At 40.1% G+C, this 21211-nt stretch overlaps 1 protein-coding gene across 2 annotated transcripts; it reads left to right on the top strand.

Moving 5' to 3' along the window:
• Positions 1-3: 3 nt before the first annotated feature.
• ttc17 (tetratricopeptide repeat domain 17) lies at positions 4-21037 on the top strand. Of its 2 annotated transcripts, none has more exons than XM_044030019.1 (25): positions 4-216; positions 1264-1353; positions 3520-3689; positions 3791-3902; positions 4890-5021; positions 5791-5900; positions 6008-6155; positions 6612-6751; positions 6909-7069; positions 7433-7545; positions 7779-7931; positions 8643-8758; positions 9539-9695; positions 11859-11930; positions 12388-12612; positions 13998-14214; positions 16602-16715; positions 17111-17304; positions 17385-17538; positions 17635-17755; positions 18180-18339; positions 18848-18931; positions 19353-19472; positions 19569-19712; positions 20030-21037. In XM_044030019.1, exons 1-25 carry the CDS (start codon positions 46-48, stop codon positions 20159-20161), a joined length of 3510 nt encoding a protein of 1169 aa, XP_043885954.1. In that variant the 5' UTR covers positions 4-45; the 3' UTR covers positions 20162-21037. The 2 variants fall into 2 exon arrangements, with proteins under 2 accessions (XP_043885954.1, XP_043885953.1); XM_044030018.1 differs by having other exon boundaries at positions 17012-17304.
• The last annotated feature ends 174 nt before the right edge of the window (positions 21038-21211 follow it).

The following is a 21211-nucleotide window of genomic DNA, read 5'->3' as shown; positions in this document are numbered from 1 at the left end:
GGTCCTACACTTTACTGCCATACAGAGCAAAAAGAAGACAGAAAGATGGCGGTCCTCAGGAAAATCTGTCCTGAGTCTTTGCCCTGCCGTGTCAGCTGGTCACGGAAATCATCATTTCAGGGGAAGCTCTTTATCCTCCTCTGCGTACTCATAGTGGATTCTGGAGGAGCGACGACTCACTGGGTTGTCACAGAAGATGGAAAGATTCAACAACAAGTAATGCCAGTTCGCTAGCTCGTTGCCTTGCTAACGCTTACGATAGGTGGCTAGCTTGTGTGGCTAACTGTGTTTTATCGAGTGCCCGTGCCGTTTTGTTACGCGATAGTAAACATTCAAATTCGTTATTTAAATGGCTATTTGAAATCGACAGAACTCGTTTATTGGTGTCGTCAACGTCACACAAGAAGATAAATCCGGTTTGTGTCGCAACAAGTCAACAGCCATCCTATAAATGACGATATCGAGAGTTGTTTGAGGTCAAGATGACCAACAGATAATGTCAGCCTTCAGCCAAGTCTGTGTCCGCGACGTAAGTCAATTTTAAATAAGCCACGTTTTACGTCAAGGTTTGTCACCTGTCAACTGCCAGAAAGCACCGCAATAATGATAATGTCACAGACACTTGAAGACCTGAGAAGCTGAGTTGGAATATTTGGCATCCAGCCTCTTTGGGATACACATTTGACCTGAATAAATGAGTCGCGACCCGTGTTTTTTGCACCGATCATATTTATTTTACGAAATAGTACGGTATGACATAATGCCCTTACGCCTAGGCTGGGCGTCACGGCTCAAAGTTCATATCCCGGTAGTTTTAGGAGAGGTAATATACGATATTTATCAAAGAGTCTGTGACACTCCACTATCTGGCTGAACAGCTGAGGCGACAGTTTAATGCTTCTATCTCCGATTGTTATGTATTCTATTCGAATTAAAATGTACCACATACATTAAAAAAAATCTTGAAATTGGTGTTATTCACGTTTAGATTATACTATTCAATAACACTTTTTATCTATTACAGGGTGAATATTGAACTAATCATTGTCTTCTATTAATTGTATCACAAATGAAACCACAGCTGCAATATCTAGCAGAAAAATTAGCTGCACACCTTTCTTTCCCTCCTCCCCCCAGTCTCAGTTTTTTAAATTCAAAGCTGCAGTAACAGATGTGAAATTATTCAAATGCAATTGAGTTTCTTGATGAATGAGTTTCATACTCATACGCATGTTAGTCCTTAATGCACCATTTGTGTTCCAGGTTGACTCCCCTTTGAACCTGAAGCATCCACATGATGTTGTGATCTTCATGAGGCAAGAGACTCGTGTTAACTACCTCAAGAAGTTGGAGGTTTGTGGGTTTCACTTTTTTATTTTTCAATTAGCAAAGAAGGTGTCAACTTGGTTGTCTCTATACATTTCTTGTCAGCAGTGTTAGTCTCACCCACTTCAGATTTGTTGGCAGGAGTGTAACAATATCAAACTCTAGTGATATCAATAACACCCAGGTAACAAGTCCATTGTACAACATTTACTGCCAGTTACAACTTTAGGAGATTATCTGGTGGTTACAACAGGGCAGGGAAGGCTGGAGTTTGCCCAAGATGTGGTCAAAAGCCACGAAGAAAGATGGAAAAGATTTGGTGATGTCCAAAGACCTCAGGATGCAGAAAAAATACAAATTGGGAAGCAGTCACCAACAGGGCCATATCCTGGGCCAATGTGGAAGATCCCAGAGGCAAGACTGAGCTTCCTAATCAGGTGCGGCCCACATACGATACCATCCCAAGCCCACAGATATTACATGTCGGCTATAGCTCAGAAACCAAGTCTCTGTCTCTGCAATGCCCAGAAGCCCAATTTTCACCACATCCTCACTGGCTGCAAATCAGCTTTGACCCTGGGTTGGTACAAGTGGAGCCACAATCAAGTGCTCTGAAAACTGACCGTTGGCTTGAGGCCAACAGAGCTAGCCCAGCATCCTCCAAACTTCAGATATTTTTATTCAGACAAGGAGCTGAAGTGGAGATCCAGAGAGTAGTTCATCCTAAAACCCAGATGTGAGTGGCAGATGAGGGTCAAACTTGATCAGCAGCTGAAGTTTCTGCCTGAAATAACTTCCTTACTGCCAGATATCTTCCTGTGGTCCAGTCCTGCTAAGACATTAGTCATGGCGGAACTTATTGTGCTGTGGGAAAATAGTGGAGGCAGCTTTTGAGAGGAAATAGAACTATGACCACGTTGCAGCATGTACAGAAGCATGGGGGAAAGGCATGCACCTGCCCTGTTGAAGTCAAATTCAGAGGCTGTGTTGAAAAATCCACCCAGCAGCTATTATAATCCCTTGGAGTCAGGGGATCCAAACAGAAGAAGGCAACTTGTGTAGAAAACAAAGAAAGGAGCCTCTATGTGTGGCTCAGAAGGTGAGACACCAACTGAGGGTCCTAAGGATCTTACAGCCAGCTGCTGTGAGCTGTTCTTACCACTGCTCCACCACCCAGAGATGCTCTGGAATTAAAGGGCTGAAAATCTGTGGCTGTGGAGGTGGCTCCCAGCTGATTTCACCATGGCTGGTCCTCTGGCACTGTTGGATGTGCAACAGACTGAAATGCTTAGCAGGCAAAAAACCTGTGCAATATATTGTAATACAAAGATAAATAAAGACCTAGAAACGTTTTTGTATTGCACAATATATAATTGAAACAGAAAAATCCAGTGGTTTTATTTTTCATATGAGGTAGCAAGAAAAACATAATCAGTCCCTGCAACGATCTACCTCTGGTGTTTATTTTTTTGTTCGTCAGTCACCTTTTCTCCTAACACTGTGACACAGGAAAACCTAAATGCTTTCACACAATTTCAAAATCGTCATCTTGCTCTCTTCCCCTACAACCATGCTAGAGTTCTCAACGGGTCGGGCTGGGTTTGGGGAAAAAATGGTCAAGTCCATCACCAATTTCCACAAAGTCGCAACATTCCTGTGGCCGAAATTCAACCAGTTGTGGATGCTGCCCGCTGACCAAAGGGCAAATGTACAACAGTGTGTGACGCAGCACCCGCTCCCTCTACAAAGAAAACACCACGCTTCGATCAATTGGAAAATGTATTCGGAGAGAGGGGGGGGTTTGGGCGAACAATTCACTGGTGTGTCAGGCTGCGTTGGGTTCAGCCGGGTTGTTATTTTAAGGCCTGTTGAGAACTCTAAACTATGCTCTGCTCTCATTGGCCAACAATAAAGCAAAATGCATAAGGAGTGATGGCCATAAATGGGATTATGGTCTCTGTGGGTCTCACTTCCCTCTGCTCTGCTCTGCTCCACTGCAGCTGAAACAAAACTACATTTTCTTCCCTGGATACATCACAGGTCCACAATGGTATCGAGTCACTTTAGTTCTTGCGATATTGTGAAATTGACAGTACTGTTACATCCATATTTGTTAGTCTTACATACTCTGTCAAATGCCTTTTTCCTGTACATGAATTAATTTGTTGCTTGTTCTCTGTTTGTGATAAACAGAAGCAACTAGTGGCACAGAAAATTCACATTGAGGAGAATGAGGACAGAGACACAGGGCTAGAGCAGAGACACTACAAAGAAGATGCAGACTGCATCATGGCTAAGGTTCCTCTGGGAGACCTGGACCTGTATGATGGCACTTTTATCTCATTGGAAGGCAAGGACATCAGGTAAGTTTCCTCATTTAAACATATCATTAGCAACATCCATAGTGTTTCTGTAAAGTGGATGGTGCACTATATTGAATTTTTTTCCCCTCTCCTACCTTAAGCCCTGAAGACTATGTGGATTCCCGGTCAGCTCTGCCTCCAGATCTAGAAAAGCCTGAATGTTCAAAAGTGTTTGAACTACCTTATAGTATCCATGCTTTTCAGCATCTCAGGGTGAGTGGATGATAAACTTTCCAAATATAATAGAGCACAATTTACTCACTCATTTAAGCATCACACAGTTAACATTTTAGTTTGAATTAACATGACGATTTAAGCTTGCACCAGCAATGTTGATCCAGTATTTTTAAATTCACCGTCCTGTCAAATAAGAATACTTATATGCACACTCAGCTGAGGTACTTTTGGCCACAACACATCGTCTAGTATGATACTAGAAAATTGGAGAAACATAGAAGATACAAATAAAATACATATAAATGATGGGCTCACAATTAAGTACTCTTCTGTCAGATATGGGATGAATATCAAGAATGATTTTGAAGTGTTTTGCTGCATTTTATTTATCTGTTCTTTAACAACAAGCACTGAGCAGGACTTGATATCAGGTATAATCTAAAGGCTGATAATGGTGGCAACTGCACATCAATAAATCAGCTGTTTCAAATGTCATAGTTTGTAACTGCTCAGAACATAGCTACAGCTTCTTTTTTCACTAGTGCTTACAGATGTTTGTTAAGCTAAGCATGGGTCATGTATGCTGTTAGCACAGATTAATTTCACATCAGTTGTATTCATTGGTGTGATCTGGTTTCTTTCACTGTGTTGTTGGAGGTATTGAACTTGATGACATTGTCCTCCATTAAGTGATTACTCTCATCTAACGGACAAAGAGGGTAGAATACTGGACCCTTTGTTCACAGTGTGAAGCATAGGCTAATAGAACCAGTTGTTGCTTCTGGAGTTATGGTATTCTCTGTTATCAGTTTTTCAAGTCCACTAAAGTCCACTAACATTTTCTAAGTGAGGCTTTTGGGTTAGGATTCAAGTGCAGTGAGATTTTTATTGGCACCAATGAATGAATTTGATATTTTTCTTTGCTGATAAATACACATTTAAAAATGTCATTACCCTGCCCTCAGGTCATTGCTCAATATGAAGATATAGCATTAGTTCTTTCTTATGATTTGTTTACTTCAGGGTGTGCAGGAGCGTGGGAATCTGACCTCCCCACTTCTTTCCAAGGAGGATCCCATTTTTAGTGCACTGTCTCATAAGCTGGGCCACACTGTCGATGAGGTGGGCCACCACATCCATCACGGTTTACTGAGGGTAAGCTCTGCCAGTCACATTCTCCTTTGTTAATCAGGTATGATCTTTGGTCATGTTCCTTCTCAAACTTCAGCCTCACCTGCCACCTTTTTGCTTCAGAGAGAGAGAGTGATAGAATGTTTCCTTCACCTGATATATTTATACACAGGTAGTTGTAGCCTCCTCTTTCTACACATACAGCTGCTAAAATAGTTTTACAAATATATTTAGGTTTTTCATGTATTCAGATTCAACCTAGATGCTAAAACTACTGTGAAATGTATCAGTTTTGTCATATTGCCAGTACATCAATATCATGAACAGCTCTTTTTCGTCTCTCTATTTCTATTTTGACTTGGAACCCTGTGCATCATGTGTGGAAAAACAGGCGAGACTCCTTAGCTCAAAAATAGACATGCATCTCACCCATGCAGTGTGAACATGCTCATTTGTTAACATGGGCATTGAAATGAAAACGCAGCCGTGATGCAGCTGTGACGCATCCAGTGTGATCCAGGCTTTAGACAGACAGATGAGATGTGTGCAGAGTAAAACAAATGTTCTGCTCCGAAACCAACATAAGAAATATCCGTTTATGTTTCTGTGTTTCTGCTCAATATGTGTTTTCTTGTGTGTGTACATCTGTCCTCTTTGTAATCATCATCAGTAAAATTGTGCTTTTAAAAGATTTATTTAGAAAATCATCCGGTGACCCCAGCTATGAGTGTGACCGATATCCATGCAGCAAAATTAGAAAAAGCTCATGTGTGTATGTCTTCTTGATTTCCAGAATTCATCGTCATGGGTGCTGTACAACATGGCGTCATTTTATTGGCGTATAAAGAATGAGCCTCAGAAGGCTGTGGACTGTGTGGTGCGTGCTCTGCATTTCTCCCCAAGGTACTGTTACACTGGTCACAAACAAACTGCCCTTGTATACTGTAATATACTGCATGCGGCTGCTCACAGATGTCCACATTCTCATGCTGCATTTGTTGTACTTATAGGCAACACAAGGATATAGCCCTTGTCAACATGGCCAACATTCTGCACCGGGCCCATTTCTCAGCAGATGCTGCTATTCTCGCCCATGCTGCCCTGGACCTCACCTCAGATCTCTTCACCAGCCACTACACCTTAGGCAATATTTATGCTGTGAGTCAAAGGGAAACCATTCAACCGCAAGAGAGCTTGTGTATTTACTACGGTACCATAGTATTGCATTTATTGTTTCTTGAATTTGGCAGAATACATTCAGTCCCAGACAATGTTTAATAACTTGGCACCAATGAAAAACCCAATTATCCTCTTTATGGTTAGGTATTATTAAAATAAATAGTTTATAATAAGTCTTTTATATAAAGTTGTATATAAAACTTGATTCTTACCTAATGCACAAAAACGTGACTATTTGTTTTCTATAAAAATCAGAGTTCAGCTCACAGCTTTTCCTTATTTATATAGTGTAACGACATGCTTACAAATGAGTCCCCATAACTTCTTACCATTATGAGATACTCACTGTTATCTTTTCATTCAAACGTTCATTCAATGTCTCAATGCTCAACCTCTGTCATATTTATACTTCCTTTATTACTAATATCTACTTAGATGCTTGGGGAATACAACCACTCAGTGCTATGTTACGAGCAGGCCCTGCAGGCTCAGCCAGGCTTTGAGCAGGCACTGAGGAGGAAGCATGCTGTGCTCTGTCAGCAGAAGCTGGAGCAGCGACTGGAAGCCCAGCACAGGTAGGCTGGTGCCCAAATAATAAACTATTCATTTACATGTATACTTTGTTGTAATTGTTTCTTCTCTTTTTGCTTGTTTCCACTGTTCAACATTTAGATAACATGTATTTTTGCCAACCATTCTGTATTTCCTGTCCTCATTCTCCTATATTTATAGATCTCTGCAGCGGACGCTAAATGAGCTAAAGGAGTACCAGAAGCAGCATGACCACTACCTTCGCCAGCAGGAGGCACTGGACAAACACAAGCTGCTACAGGAAGAACAGATTCTGCGCAACATTATCCATGAAACCCAGATGGCCAAGGAAGCCCAACTTGGTAGGATGACATGCACAGAAACAAGACAAGGACATAATAGAAATGCGAACAGTTAGATTAATCATTAGGTCTGAGTTTTTAAGTGTGTATATATTTTCAAACTTAAAGGGGAATCAGAATCAGAATACTTTATTAATCCCCGGGGGGAAATTGTTTTTGGTGAAAAGATGATGACTTGTGCTGGTATATGTGACCTGGTATATTCTGTTCCAAACAAATGGCGTTGGAGTTGAGATAAATATAATTGTATGGACTTAATGTACCTGACTATATAAGTTGCCAGGAAACATGTGTTATTACATTACTCTTTGTAAATGTACTTCCTTTGATCCTGATGCATAAAATGTATGACATGTGTTCTAGGGAACCATCAGATGTGCCGGTTGGGTCAGCAGCAGCGCAGCCTCTACTGCCCCTTTGACCTGCCTGTGCGCTATCATCGGGGTGATCTGTTTGAACATGTCCACTATGTCCAAGTAAGTCTTTATGTTATAAGGTAGGATGTTTATAAGGAGGTGATTCATTCTCCAGGCTTTCCCTGACACAGATTATTTAAATCACAATGTGCTGTTCTTTATTATGTTATGTTATGTGTTACAGCTTTTAGTGTTTATCAATTGAAGCGCATACAAAAAAATATTACACATTACTTTTGGAAAATCCTTTGCCACTTTCTTTGTCACAACTTTATTTCTCTTATTGTTCTTAGTTTGGAGAGGAGGCGTCGGTGGCATCCAGCGTGGCGCTTGTGTCTGAGCGTAACTCAAATCAGACTGCAGCCAGTCCCCAGCTCCATCCGTCTGTCTCTGGAGACCAAGACCCTGCTGCTGCCCTATGGGGCAATCATCAGGATTCCACACAGGCAAGATTAGAGAGATGAATGCAAATCCACATTTTGTATGTAAACTCTGTGATTTTTGAGCACACCATCAAATGAATAGCAAAACAAATAGACAAATGAAACTTCTGCAATGCTAATATACACTATATACACAATTTTTAAAACATACTACACGCATCAAACAAAGTGAATGTTTTGTAGAGAAGGTGGATCACTTTTTTGTAAAAGAATAAAATACAATAAATAAATAAATAAAAATGAAAGGACATGCTCCTTGATTGGTTTTGAATAAAAGGCAGCAAATTCCGGACTAGAGCTAAGCAATAAATTATTTTTAAATTGAAATCAAACTTTATAACAACCCAATTAACCCAAGTGTAGTTTAATTGTTCTGTTCCTGATAGTTTTGTGTTATTTTCTATTTGTTAAAAAAATGTAATACATACACGTACGAAAAAAATCATATGCTTAAGCTTTTATATTTGCATTATACTATAGCAATAATCACATGTAATGATGTCTTGTGTTAATGCTTCATCACAGTTCCAATTTACAACACAGTGTATATTCAACTGAATTTTGATTTTAAAAATTTAAATACGTAAAGTTGCAGTTGCAATATTGGTCATTAAGCATGTTCATGTTTTTGTGTGTTATACCTGTGTACACTTGAGGATGATAATAAAAGGCCATTGTAGAGAATGAGTTGCTGACAGTACAGTTTTGCTTTAGGACATACAGAGGATGCTGTGGCCTCAGAGGACTGACTGTGCCCATGAGTACCCAAGCGTTCCCCCTGCTCACCTGCTTCCAACCTACTACCTTCCGCCTGAAACTCAGGCTCTCAGGTCAGCATTGCTGAATGGGGATTTGATCTAGTATTTAGGAGAGTTATTATCAGAAACAACATACAATCATAATTGTGTTATATTTGTCTTTATACTAGGATGGTCTCTTTTTCTGTATTGCAGTACTTTCCGACTCGCTTGCAATCTGCAGACTCGCCTCTAGATGCCACTAATTCTTACACACTGAACGTACACTTGACAAACAAAATTTGCCTCATACTTAACTAATCACTTACACATATCGCTTGGCAAATTCCCAACAAATTTCATTTCAGTGCACAAGTTGATGCATTCATACCTGTGCACCTGAGCTCTGCACTTATGTTCAGGGGCCTCATTCATAGAACTGTGCGTAGGTACGCCTGATAAGTTGGCATATGTACAAAACGCAGAAAGTGCTTACTCACATAAATATTTTGATTTCTAAAACCATGCACACGCATGTCCCATGCTAGTTTACCTTTATAAATCGCAATCAACTCAAACTTTATTTTTCACAGTTTCATTTTGAAAAGTTTCTGGATATTTATCCTTCTGCCATGGTCGCAGTTTCACCTACACATGGGTCAGAGTTTCTGTGAAGGGCCGCGTGTTTCCCGTTAAGTTTGTTTTTTATAAATCCCAAACTTGACATAGAAGTGAGGCCCCAGATCATACAAGATATACCTTAAAGTCAGTATGAACAGGACCAGAGTGATCTCCAAAGCAAAGGGGAATAATTTAAAGGGAAGTGAACTTTTGTGTTCTCAAAGCTCACCATGTCTAATTGTGTACATTTAGCCCAGTGGCAACTCTGCTCTATGGGAAGAGTAGTCCTCCTCAGGCAGTGACATTGCCAGACTGTGGTCCCATCCCCCAACCATATCCAGCCCTCCTGCCAGCCTCAATAGACTGGCAGCTGGAAGAAAAGGAGGTGCCAGATTCCTTTGCTTCCCAGGTATGTGTGTTTTGAAAAAGACAATGACTCTGATTGACGAATAGCCTGTGCAGATTGTTTGCACAGTACTGTGCCAAAGTCTTGGGGCACCATCAGCTTTGTTGTTTTTATGTCTGTCAAATACTGTGATCATTGGTATTTGGATTGGAATTATGTGAGTGAAAGTTGATTTTTAGCAAGGTGTCAATAAACATGTATACTTTATGTAAGGCTTAAGCATGTCTTGAATACACCTGATGAAATGTAAATTTAAACACATTGTTCACTGCAGCCATTTGTTGACTTGAAATAGTAGGACTAACTCAGGTTTTACCAGTTACCAGGGATGTTGATAGGTAAGGGTTCTGCGTCTCTTACGCTTTACAGTCTATAAGGACGCCTCAAATTCGGTGGCCATGCATCCCATGGAGACGCCTCATTTTTCCTTGACAACAATACATTCACATACAGTGGTCTTATAAGTGCTCAAAACATGCGCCAGGTCGTCAATACCAGAGATGCACCGAAACATTTTGGCTGAAAATGGCCAAAGAATACTTTTAACACCAAAACGACACGACTGAAACAGAATGTCGGTGCATGAAAAAACTGCGTCCAGCATGCGCCTGTCTATTGACTATTGAGTCTTTCCAAGATCAGTTTGGAACACCAATAAAACGGACATTCACTTCACACCAATGGGTTCTTAATGGAGAACATTCTCTCTCTTCTCGCCCTCTTTGAGCGTTAAGTGGAAATAATGAAAAGTCTAGTCTTAAGAGTCTGTCAACGCGTTTTACTAAGCTCTGCACTGTACTCGATCCTTGTCATCAAGATCATTACTTGGATGTGGGGATAAAGCAGTGCAAAGATAAATAATCCAGGCTGCGTTGGAAACGGTGATACACCAGATAAGGAGCATGCACCCTTGTTGTCTGATATGTTCGATGAGATCCTCCTAAATATTTTCATAGTTTCTTAATTGATTTTACTCTTTGAAGCATAAATATTAATCTATACAATTGCAATGCCTTGACTTTAGTCCCAGCCATAACAACAAAATTAGATTAAAAATACAATGGTACAGAATTGGCATAATTCTTTCAGTGTTTCCTGATTTTCGTTTAAAATTTTAATTTTGGTGCATCCCTAGTCAATACCTGTTAGTGTGTTGTAATCTAATAATCTTTCTCCACATATTGTGTGCGCAAGATGAACTTTCTGGGACTTCATGAATTCTTGTTGCTGGGGATTTTATTTCTTTGATTTGTGTGTATGTGTGTATGTGATCTTAATGCTCAGGGTTCTCCTTTTCAACGCGAATTAAAAACACAACATATTATCCTTTCACTCATCACTCTTTCTCACTCATGCATACACACATACTGACAGCATGTTCATCCGCCCCTCCTCTACATGCACATCACAATACAGCCTTTATCAAACGATAATATGAAAAAGCGGGATATCTGGCACAGAGAAGACGGTGCCAAAGTGTCCCGGTTTGTGTCTTCAGCATTAGCTTGCTGACACTTTTTTTTTATGGGTGAATCCAGGCACGACACAGTAATAACATTATCCCCTTCCCTGTTGCCTGATTAGTTAACCAAAAAGCACCGTCACATTTTGTGTGCGTGTGAACGTGTGCGCCACAAGAGCACATGTTGTGTGCTGAGGGGTGGGGGACAGTATACTCACTACAGTACATTGGGATTGTGGAGAATAAAGCAGTCGACGGTGAATGAATGAATAAATACAACATCATTATTATTATTATTATCATCTTACGAAATAATAATCTTACGGAATAATCATTTTATTGGGTCTCCACTTAATTTCTGTGGGACCCCTACAAATCAGCACCTGTGGCTCCTGGGATGACTTTGGAAACCTATCAACATCACTGAGTTAGATTAATTAGGGTTCCATTCCAGATTTAAAAGAGCCAGGGTTATACAACTGTTCAAGTATAAGGGTGGGTCACACTAGATACTTGGCACTTTAACCTGTATGGTCATTATAGCATTGCTAAAACAACAAATCTATGAATATGAATTTAAATATAGTGTGAGACCAGGAATGCAGCCAAAAAAACACTGTGCGAGAGAAAATCTACCAGGAAGTCTAGAAAAGTGTGGGTTCTCGATTTAAGAAAACTTGTAGCAACCCTGTATCTGATTACAGATCCTGCAGTTACGCAGTGGAGGATGGACCCTGGAGCAGATTGGTTCTAGAGTAGCTGAAGCTATGACGCAGGTAAGCAAGCTTCTCAATCATCTGCTCTTGCAGCACATTAATGTTTCTGTTGCTACTGAATGTACAATACCTGCAAGTCTGAATGTCTAAGTGCCACAATTTAAGCCCTTAATCAGAAGTATGGTGTCATTACTCAAACTTGAATTTGATCATGAATCACTTAAAGATACAGTGTGTAAAATATATTAAGGTTGCATGTTGCAGCTGATTGTCAAATGTATTGGAGTACCTGTGCCCTTCAATTTGCATCAAAACTCTAAAGATTTATAATCTGTCCAATGTGGGCTATTGTTAAAAAAAAGGGCCCAAAATGGCATCAGTTGGTATAACCACATGATTGTTATTTTTAAAAATTAAGTATTATTTTATCTTCAATTTCTTCAAATGAAAATAATTTCAGACACTGGACTTTTAAGTAATTCTGAAACTCTCTCTTTGTTTGTTTGTGTATATATAGGCCACTATACCCCGCTGGCAGGTCCTCAATGAGGCAGCTCTATTCTGGCGGGCCAAAGGCAATGGCAGTCGTGCCCTACAGTGCCTGCGCCAAGTTTTGAGCTCAGCTCCAACTTCCCACCGTCACTTGCCCCTCACCAATGCTGCTAACTTGCTGCTACACCATCGCTTGACTACCCATGCACAAGCACTGCTGGAGCAAGCATTGCCACTCAACGAAACAGAGGTAAACATTATATTACATATCATTTAGCAGACACTTTTATCCAAAGCAACTTACAATGGAACTGAGTACAATCAGCCAGGGGTGAAAACATAATATTCTTGATTGTCACTCACTCCCCCATCATAACTTGTACACTACACTTTTGACCACATTAAGTCTAAGTGGACTCAAATAAGCAGCTTTTTCAGACAGCCCGTCTGCTGCTCTTTGTAGAATACTATACTCATTACTAGAGCTGATACTCGGTTAACCGATTATTAATCGATTACTAAATTAATCGTCAACTATTTTGATAATCGATTCATCGGTTTGAAGCTTTTTTCATTATTAAAACAAGATTTTTGATTATTTTAGCTTCTTATATGTGAATATATTCTTTGTTTCTTTGCTCCATATAACAAAACAAAACAAATCATTAAATCTGAATCATTTTGGTTTGTGGACAAAACAAGACATCATTTCATCATCGTCATCAACAATATGACCATTTTTTAACGTTTTCTGACATTGTATGAACCAAACGATTACTCAATTAATCGAGAAAATAATCGACCGATTAATCAATTATGAAAATAGTTGCAGCTCTATTCATTACTAATGGCATACATACGTATGTTTTCCAAATAAAGCCACAAGATCATATTGCTTATTTATTATATTGCCTATGCTCACTATCTCAACCGGTTAGCCAAATACAGTTTTCCAAAATTACAATTATACCACAAAGTGCATTGAATTTCATGATTTATGGTTATGTACATGGTTAAGTATAGTCTCAACTATTTACTTGCAATAAAGCCATTATTAACCGATCTATGACACAAAAGATACCTGGCCCTTAATAACACTTGATCTACATTTGAATCCTGTGTTGTGCAATTATGGTTCTAACCTATGTACATCTTTCACTTGCCTCAAATTGAATTCTTTGTTAAATGGAAGTGTCCAGAAGTATGTTGTACCATGTCAAAAAGTACTAGTCTACTCATGGTAGTAAGATGAATATGAATATGGTGCACCAGTGTAGTGCAGATTGCTTTGTATTTCATCGAAAGTGTTCCATGGGAAGGCTATGTGGCCAAAACACCTGCAAAATGCTATCAAGTCCGCATGGACAAAAATTGATAAGAAACCCTTCAAAATTGTCATGAAATCAAGCATTGAAAGAGACAGACACATCCAGAACTAATGGAGTTGAAATTAAATGGCCAAGTGATACATTAATGCTGTGGATGTTGACGATTAACCAGTGTAGGAAGAAAAAATAGAGATATGTGAAATAATTAGTTCATGACTTAGTCTAACTCAGATTTGTGTCAGTTTACATGTATGTGTCACCAATCAGCTAAATATCCCTCTGTTTTGTTTTGCTTTGTTTTCCTTAGCCCCACACTCTGCTCAGCCTGGTGAGTGTGCACTTGGCCCAGGGCAATGTGACAGGTGCTCTGGACTTGTTCCGCCACATCCTGGTGATGGCCCTTTCCCCCTCCTCCTCCTCCTCTTTAGCTGGCTGTGATCAGTGTCTTTCCAGCCTACATCTGCTGCGTTGTCTGCAGTTTTACCCAATCCTTTACAATCTTTCACACCGACACCCCTGCTTAGGTAAGTAAATTCATTAATTAAATTGTTGTGCTCTGGCACGACTAATTTGTATGCTTCTTAAACCCAAGTATCAGTTGATCTAATTCAATTCAAACTTTATTAAAGACTCACAAAAGGGTCCATAGAAGTTAAAATAAAGTAAATAAAAAAGGTGATTGGTACAATGCACCACATAATCATCCCTCCATCCATTCATCAATCCATCTTCTCCCACTTTATCCTCCAATTGAGGGCCTCAGGGGTGGTGTGCCAATCTCAGCTGGTACACCCTGGACAGATAGCCAGTCCATCACAGGGCCACATATGGAGACAATCAACCATCCACTCTCACACTCCCACCTACAGTCAATTTAGAGTGTCCAATTTACCTCATTCCCATATTGCATGTTTTTGGACTGAGGGAGGAATCCTGAGGAACCCGGAGAAATCCAACACACATACAGGGAGAACATCTACATGCAGAAAGGCCCTTGGTCCAACCAGGTCTTCTTGCTGCAAAGGCAAGAGTTGATCTAATCATATTTTGGAAATTAAAGCAAAACTTGAGCCCTGTACCAAAAAAATGGATCGATCTTATTAAATATGTTCCGTTTTCTAAATATTGATATTTTGCTTTGATGAGTCACACATTGAAATACAACGTACTAGGCCCTGTTAAAATAAAGCATTTCTCTCTTCTTTTTTAATTTTTACGAAAAATGGTTAATGTTTGACTAACTGGCAGTTGGACCTCCTCACTGCAAGAGTGGCTGAAACAAGCTGTATGTTCTGAGGTGAACAGAAACTGTATCTGCTTCTTTATTCATATCAGTAGGAGTGAAGTGAAAAGGGTTTTGGAGTAGAAAAATTTGCCACTCAATAATTTAGGTTGCAGAAAATAGCTGATGCCAAATTTAGAAGGGTATTTATTTTATTCTCCAAAGCTAAATATTGCTCCCACCAAGCACAATGAGAGCATGAGGTCACACAAGCAATCATAAAACACACACCCACACCCAGATAATCACACTTGTTTCAGCCTTTGTGTTGTGTCTAAACCACACCTGAAAACTGACATTCATTTCCTTTCTGACTCCTTGCATTAAAATCTTTGAGGATATCATAAGTTTACCTGCAGCATGGGTAAAAAAGAATGTCTGAAAAAGGCCTGTGTTATAGAGGAGGCCATATTAAAGATCAACAATAAGTCCAAAGTACAATATTATAATAAAGCACACTTTAAAAGTTCTTTAAAAATTTGCTTGCCAACAGTCTTTTAATGACATATTTACAATTAACACAAGGAACTGACACATCCAGACATAATGGAAAAAACACCAGCTGTTAGCCACAGATTTCGGCTCCAAGTGGACTTAAAACACATTAGTGGCTCGTTGTTTACCGTGCCGACACCGAGGTTCTGGTCTCCGGGTTACTGGTCTTCTGTCTCCAGGTTTCTGTTGTACACTCTGGACACCGGGTTTCAGCTATCAGCTGTTTCAGCTCTTGGCTGTTAGCTGAGCGTTCAACAGGTGAGCTAGCGAACTAACCTCGTTATAATATTGCCATTTGAACAAAAAATATTGCGATATCAGTTTTGGTCCTTATCGCCCAGCCCTAACATATGTGTACATAAAACCCAAAATAAAATAAAAAACACATGTGCAAGAGCCATCCACAGCTGCAACAATAACAGCACTTTTAATGTGGCAGTGACATAGTTACAATCCACAGTAGAGCATTAAAAAAGAAAAATTGACTTCTGCAAGTTGGCCAACTTTGGCATTGCGTGCACCCACACTCTCTTCTGAATGTTTCAACAATGGATGGCAGATCAAAGTTACAACCTCTCACATGAAAGCTGTCACTGTGTTGGCATAGTAAGTAAGAGAATTATTTTCTGCCTTTTATTCATGTTGAAACAATGTTGATGTTACAACCTGATGTTGGTTAAGTTTTCACATCAGTCATGTAATGTAATGCAGAAATCCGGTTTCATCCCAGTTACTTTCCAAGTTGAGTGGGAGGCAGGCATAGGAATGCATTCAGGGTGTTTCCCGCAATCTCTATGTTGTTTACTCAGTCTCTGTTAATTCAATGGCAAGACCTGAAACAGGGTCAGAGGGGTGAACGGTCTGCATTGTTTAACTCTCTAGACAGGTTTCAGAGGCTGAATACATGGTTCTTTCCACCAGTTAATCAGAACTGAAGACACCTCTTGAATGATAGCTGAAACATCTTCAAACTTAACTCAAGCAAGTCCAGTTCCCCCAGTTCCCCAAAGCTAACTACTGGAGATGCATGTACTATAGGTACAATTGTGTCTGTGCCACCTGACAAGTGACTATTCCATGTCTATTATGGTAAGTATTGGACTAATGGTTTTCCCTTGATTTGTGTTGATGCAGAAGGTGCTGCCTGTATGGTTGAGGAAGACCTTGGTATACAGCTGGAGGAATGGGATGAAGAAAAGCAGGATGTTCCAGCCATTTCTCCAATGGAAGACTCCTTACTTTTTGAGAGTAAGAATGTAATGATGATATGATAAAAGTAGTTTCCTGAGCAGTGTTGCATAGTGTTTGGTCCAAAGTAGGTGTTCAGTTTCACATGTGGCACTCATTTGCACACTAACACATATTTTACCAAAGTGACGCACTATACACCAACCTAAGATGCTTCAGTCTCACACTAAGGTGACCCACTTTGCTGGCTTGAAACAAAAGTAATGAGATAGTGTCTCTGTCGTGCTCAGTTTAGTGCTTCTGTACTTCTGTACATTCCACTCTTGTAAAATTCAGTTTTTTTCATTCACCCCTAGAGGTTATCTTGGACAGTAATGGGTCAGGTGAGACAGGTGGACAGCATCAGAATGCTCCCTTTGTCTCTGGATCAGCTAAAATGGCCACACCCTTTTCAGCTGAAGTGGAAGGGGAGGAGGATTGGCAGCTGAAAGAGGACCTGATGGGAGCTTTTGAGGGAGCACTGGATGTCAGAGGCAAACGAGGGGACCTGCGAGGGATCCGGGTGTTAAAGAATGACCGAGTAATGGGTGCCCGTGCTGGTGGTGGGCCCTGCTTCGGAAACTGTGAAGATGATGAGGGGGCAGAGTGGGTAAGTGGAGTTTAAATAACAATGATTAGCCTATTTAAGCAGGGCTGATGTGACTAAGGTAAGCTTCCCCCCCCCATCAGATCACCTTCCAGGTGAAGCGAGTCAGAAAGGCTAAGGCAGATGGGACAGAGAGTTCTGCCAGCTCTGATGACAGCCAGAATGGAGAGTTGCTCCCTGGAGGACACTCTGTCCTGGAGATCAGCGGGCCAACTATACCATCACCTGGCCCTTCAGGTACATCCCTCACAACTATATTGTACTTAAGAAAGGCACCAGTTGGATGTTACCAAACTGAGAGAGATGTCTTGTGGTTTTTGTATTTCTGGGCAGGTCGCTGGAGGGACTACACAAGTCTTGGCTGGCCAGGGCCAGAAGAGTGCCAGCGAACACGGAGGGTAGACCTCACCACTGTTGCAAGCACCTGGTTGGCCGTCTCTGCCAAGAACATTGAGTAAGGATTTCACTGTCCTAATCATAGTCTCATTATTTTATTTCATAATTTTTTGAATACCATTAATTTATCTTTTTGTATTACTTTGAATTTATTAGATGCTTGAAATGTTGACCCGAGGATACCTCAGAACTATCCACAATAATTTAATCAGAAGATACCTTAGTAATGTGTTGATGCATTTTAATAAAATACTGTACATGAATGTTTAGTAGTAAAGAAAACAACAGGAACCTGAAAACAAAAGGAAAACATTTTAGATGGAAATGGGAAGCAAACCTGTGATTCCACTCTGGTTTTTTTTGGTTTTTTTGCCCTGTCCCAGCTATCTCTCTCTCCTTGTGTGTCCTGTGAATGTCCACTGTCATTTAGTAAAACAAAGGAGACAATATCCACAAATGTATCCTTAATTGTCTAATTGCAGCATCACAGACCACATAGACTTTGCCACTCCACTCCAGGAGCCAGCAGCTGAGCCTTTATGCAATGCAAACCTCGCTGCCAGTATGCACACCCTCGACCACCTGGCAGGCGTGGCCAATCGTGCCGCCATCCACTACACTGGAGAGAGTCAACTGCGAGAGGTAGACTGAGGAAGAAGTCATACATTACAAGATTTAACATTCATTCTCTGCTCTTTTTATTTCAGTCTTAAACAGAGAGAACAACATTGTTGATTATTAGTTTTCAAGTACCAACAGTATCCTTTCAATTAGTTTGTGCTGGGTTCCACAGAAAAATAAAAGATCAGGTCCAGCAGCTCATGTTAGAACTTGCACAATTAAGGTTAATAGAAAATTGTAGGCTCTTAATAAAAGCATGTAGCAGATACAATGCATGCTCAACATCAGGGATTTGGCATTGAGACTCTCAAAAAGGAAAGTCATTGTTCTGCTCATCTGGACTCAAGGAAAAACAAGGCAATCAGAGATGACAGACTTCACCCCCTTCCCGCAACAAGCAGAAGGGGGACAGACACACAGAGCCACTAAAAACAATACTTCAATCACACTTCATGGGGTGAAGTAGTAATTAGCACAGCACGACTTCAGAGTTAAGTGTGTCACATGTGTTTATTGTTGTCACTCACAGGTCCTGCAGAACCTCGGCAAAGACAAGTTCTCCCCTCAGTCCTTTGAGCAGGTGGGAACGCGTATAGCTAAAGTACTGGAAAAGGTAAAGGCTCCTGCATTAAAATGTATTTATTGTTTAAAAAAGATTAAGATTTGTTTTTTTTGCTTCTACTACACTGGATAGCTGGCTACAGTTGATGAGTAGTAGATAAGTAATGTTTACTTTGAAACATCTACAATTTGAAATGGGAGGCCACTTTAATTTGAGTTACACTGATTTTACGCAGATTAAGCTTTTTTTTCCCAAATTCTGCTGTTGTTGCCATTTGAATTTGTCCCCTGCTTTTGAGTCTGACAGTATTCATTATATCACTTCTGTTGTCTGTGCTGTTTGAATGGTTTTCAACACAGCCAAGAAGTAAAGACAGAAGTCCACATTCAGAGTTTGAATCAGTCTTTTCAAGTGTTTGTCTTTGGTGGTTAAATAGCATATGCTTTTTCTTTCCTAATCCCTGAAACTGCAGAATCAGACATCATGGGTTTTATCCAGCATGGCTGCTCTATACTGGAGGGTGAAAGGTCAAGGCAAGAGAGCTATCGACTGTCTACGCCAGGCCCTCAACTATGCCCCCCACCATATGAAGGCAAGTTTCACACTTAACTGATCTTGTTACCTTTAATGTGTGAAGTATCATTTTAAACATGAAGGAAAAAACATTCTTTCTTTTTTTGTTATTTAGGACGTGCCCCTCATTAGCTTGGCCAACATCTTCCAGAACGCTCGGCTATGGGAAGATGCCCTCACGGTCGCTCGCATGGCAGTCGAAATCGCCCCACACTTTGTTGTAAACCACTTTACCCTCGCTAACGTCTATATAGCAATGGTAATGGCTGCAACCAAATTTCTTTTTTTCACATTTTATTCACAGTGCAAAAAGTCTAATAGTCATTATAGGGTAGTTTCCCACAAATATTTTTGAAATAGCATGTTTGTGTCTCGTGGTAAACTCTAAATCAGCAAGATGAGTTGTTGAGCCAGGAGAGGAGAAAGAGCAGGATTGTGTGTTTGTAGATGATGTTAATGTAGGTGTTGATTTGGATTTTTTTGTAATTGTGCCACATTGACGTTTGCCCAGTTTTACAACAGTGCATGAAAACCTCTATAAAGTTGTGGTGATTTGTTTGTGTTTCACGATGACAGGAGGAGTTTGAGAAAGCCATGCACTGGTACGAGTCCACTCTGAAGCTGCAGCCTGAGTTTGCCCCCGCCAAAGATCGACTGAGAACCATTCAGTGTTACCTGCTCACCAAGAGGGAACGGCGCCAGCCCTAAACCACCCAAGCAGTTCTACTCCACCGTACCCTGCCATCTCACACACACACACACACACCCACACACCTGTAAATCAACGATTACTCACACAGACGTGGGAAGCATCCATGCGGTTAAAGGTGACGTATCAAGAGTCAGACCCAGACTTATATGGCTTTTTATCATGAACATCTAACTTAAAGAATTAGGTTTGAAATGTCACACAGATCAAGTCTATAATTTTGCCCACAACTTGTCTGTCAACTGCACAACTTCTTGCTGAGGCAAGTTCAGACAGTCAAACCCAGCTCTAGAGTAATTTAACTCTGCATTATTTTCATCTCATTCTGTACTGATAGGAAGAGTAACTTGCACAGTGTTTCTTGAAGAACATTGAGCATCTAAGACATAGGAAAGTACAAGTACATTGTTCCTTTGTGCTCAAGGAGCAAACATACTACAACCTGGAGATGGTGCCATGTTTTAATTTGATGTATAATATGGGAGTTTTTACGAGAAATGATATGAATCAGTGTTTGTGTTAATCTTATGCTCAGATGTAAGATATGCACTTCTCAACTCAAAGGTTAAATGAGAATTGTAAAAACATATGCCCTCATTACCTCTGCCTGTTAAAATAGATGGGAAATCTCCGTTTCATTTTTGCACTTTTTGTCTTTATCATTCCTATTTATATGGGACCTACAAACTGTTTTTGCTCCAAGCCAATTTAAACACAACAGAGAGAAAAATTAAAATTGCTATTTACATGTGCTTTTTAACTTATGGAAAACATTAGGCCGTAAAAAAAGATATGCCTTTGACCATCAATTAAAAAAAAAAAAAGAAGTTAAATCTGTATTAATGTACAGTATTAAAGGCAATGTGTGGATTTTATGTATTTGTGAGTTTTTTGTCTCTTTGAGTGTTTGGACCTTCTGAAGACTAAATTAATCTGTGGATGTCTTAATATTTCATTACAATCATTTTTACAGCCTCACTTAAAATGATACATAAACAGAACTGCATTTAATCTTCCAATACAGATTCTTAAACCAACCTGAAGGTGGC

This window comes from Solea senegalensis, linkage group LG7, assembly GCF_019176455.1.
Source record: "Solea senegalensis isolate Sse05_10M linkage group LG7, IFAPA_SoseM_1, whole genome shotgun sequence".
Classification (NCBI taxonomy): Eukaryota; Metazoa; Chordata; class Actinopteri; order Pleuronectiformes; family Soleidae; genus Solea; species Solea senegalensis.
This window is presented reverse-complemented; position numbering and strand designations above follow the sequence as displayed.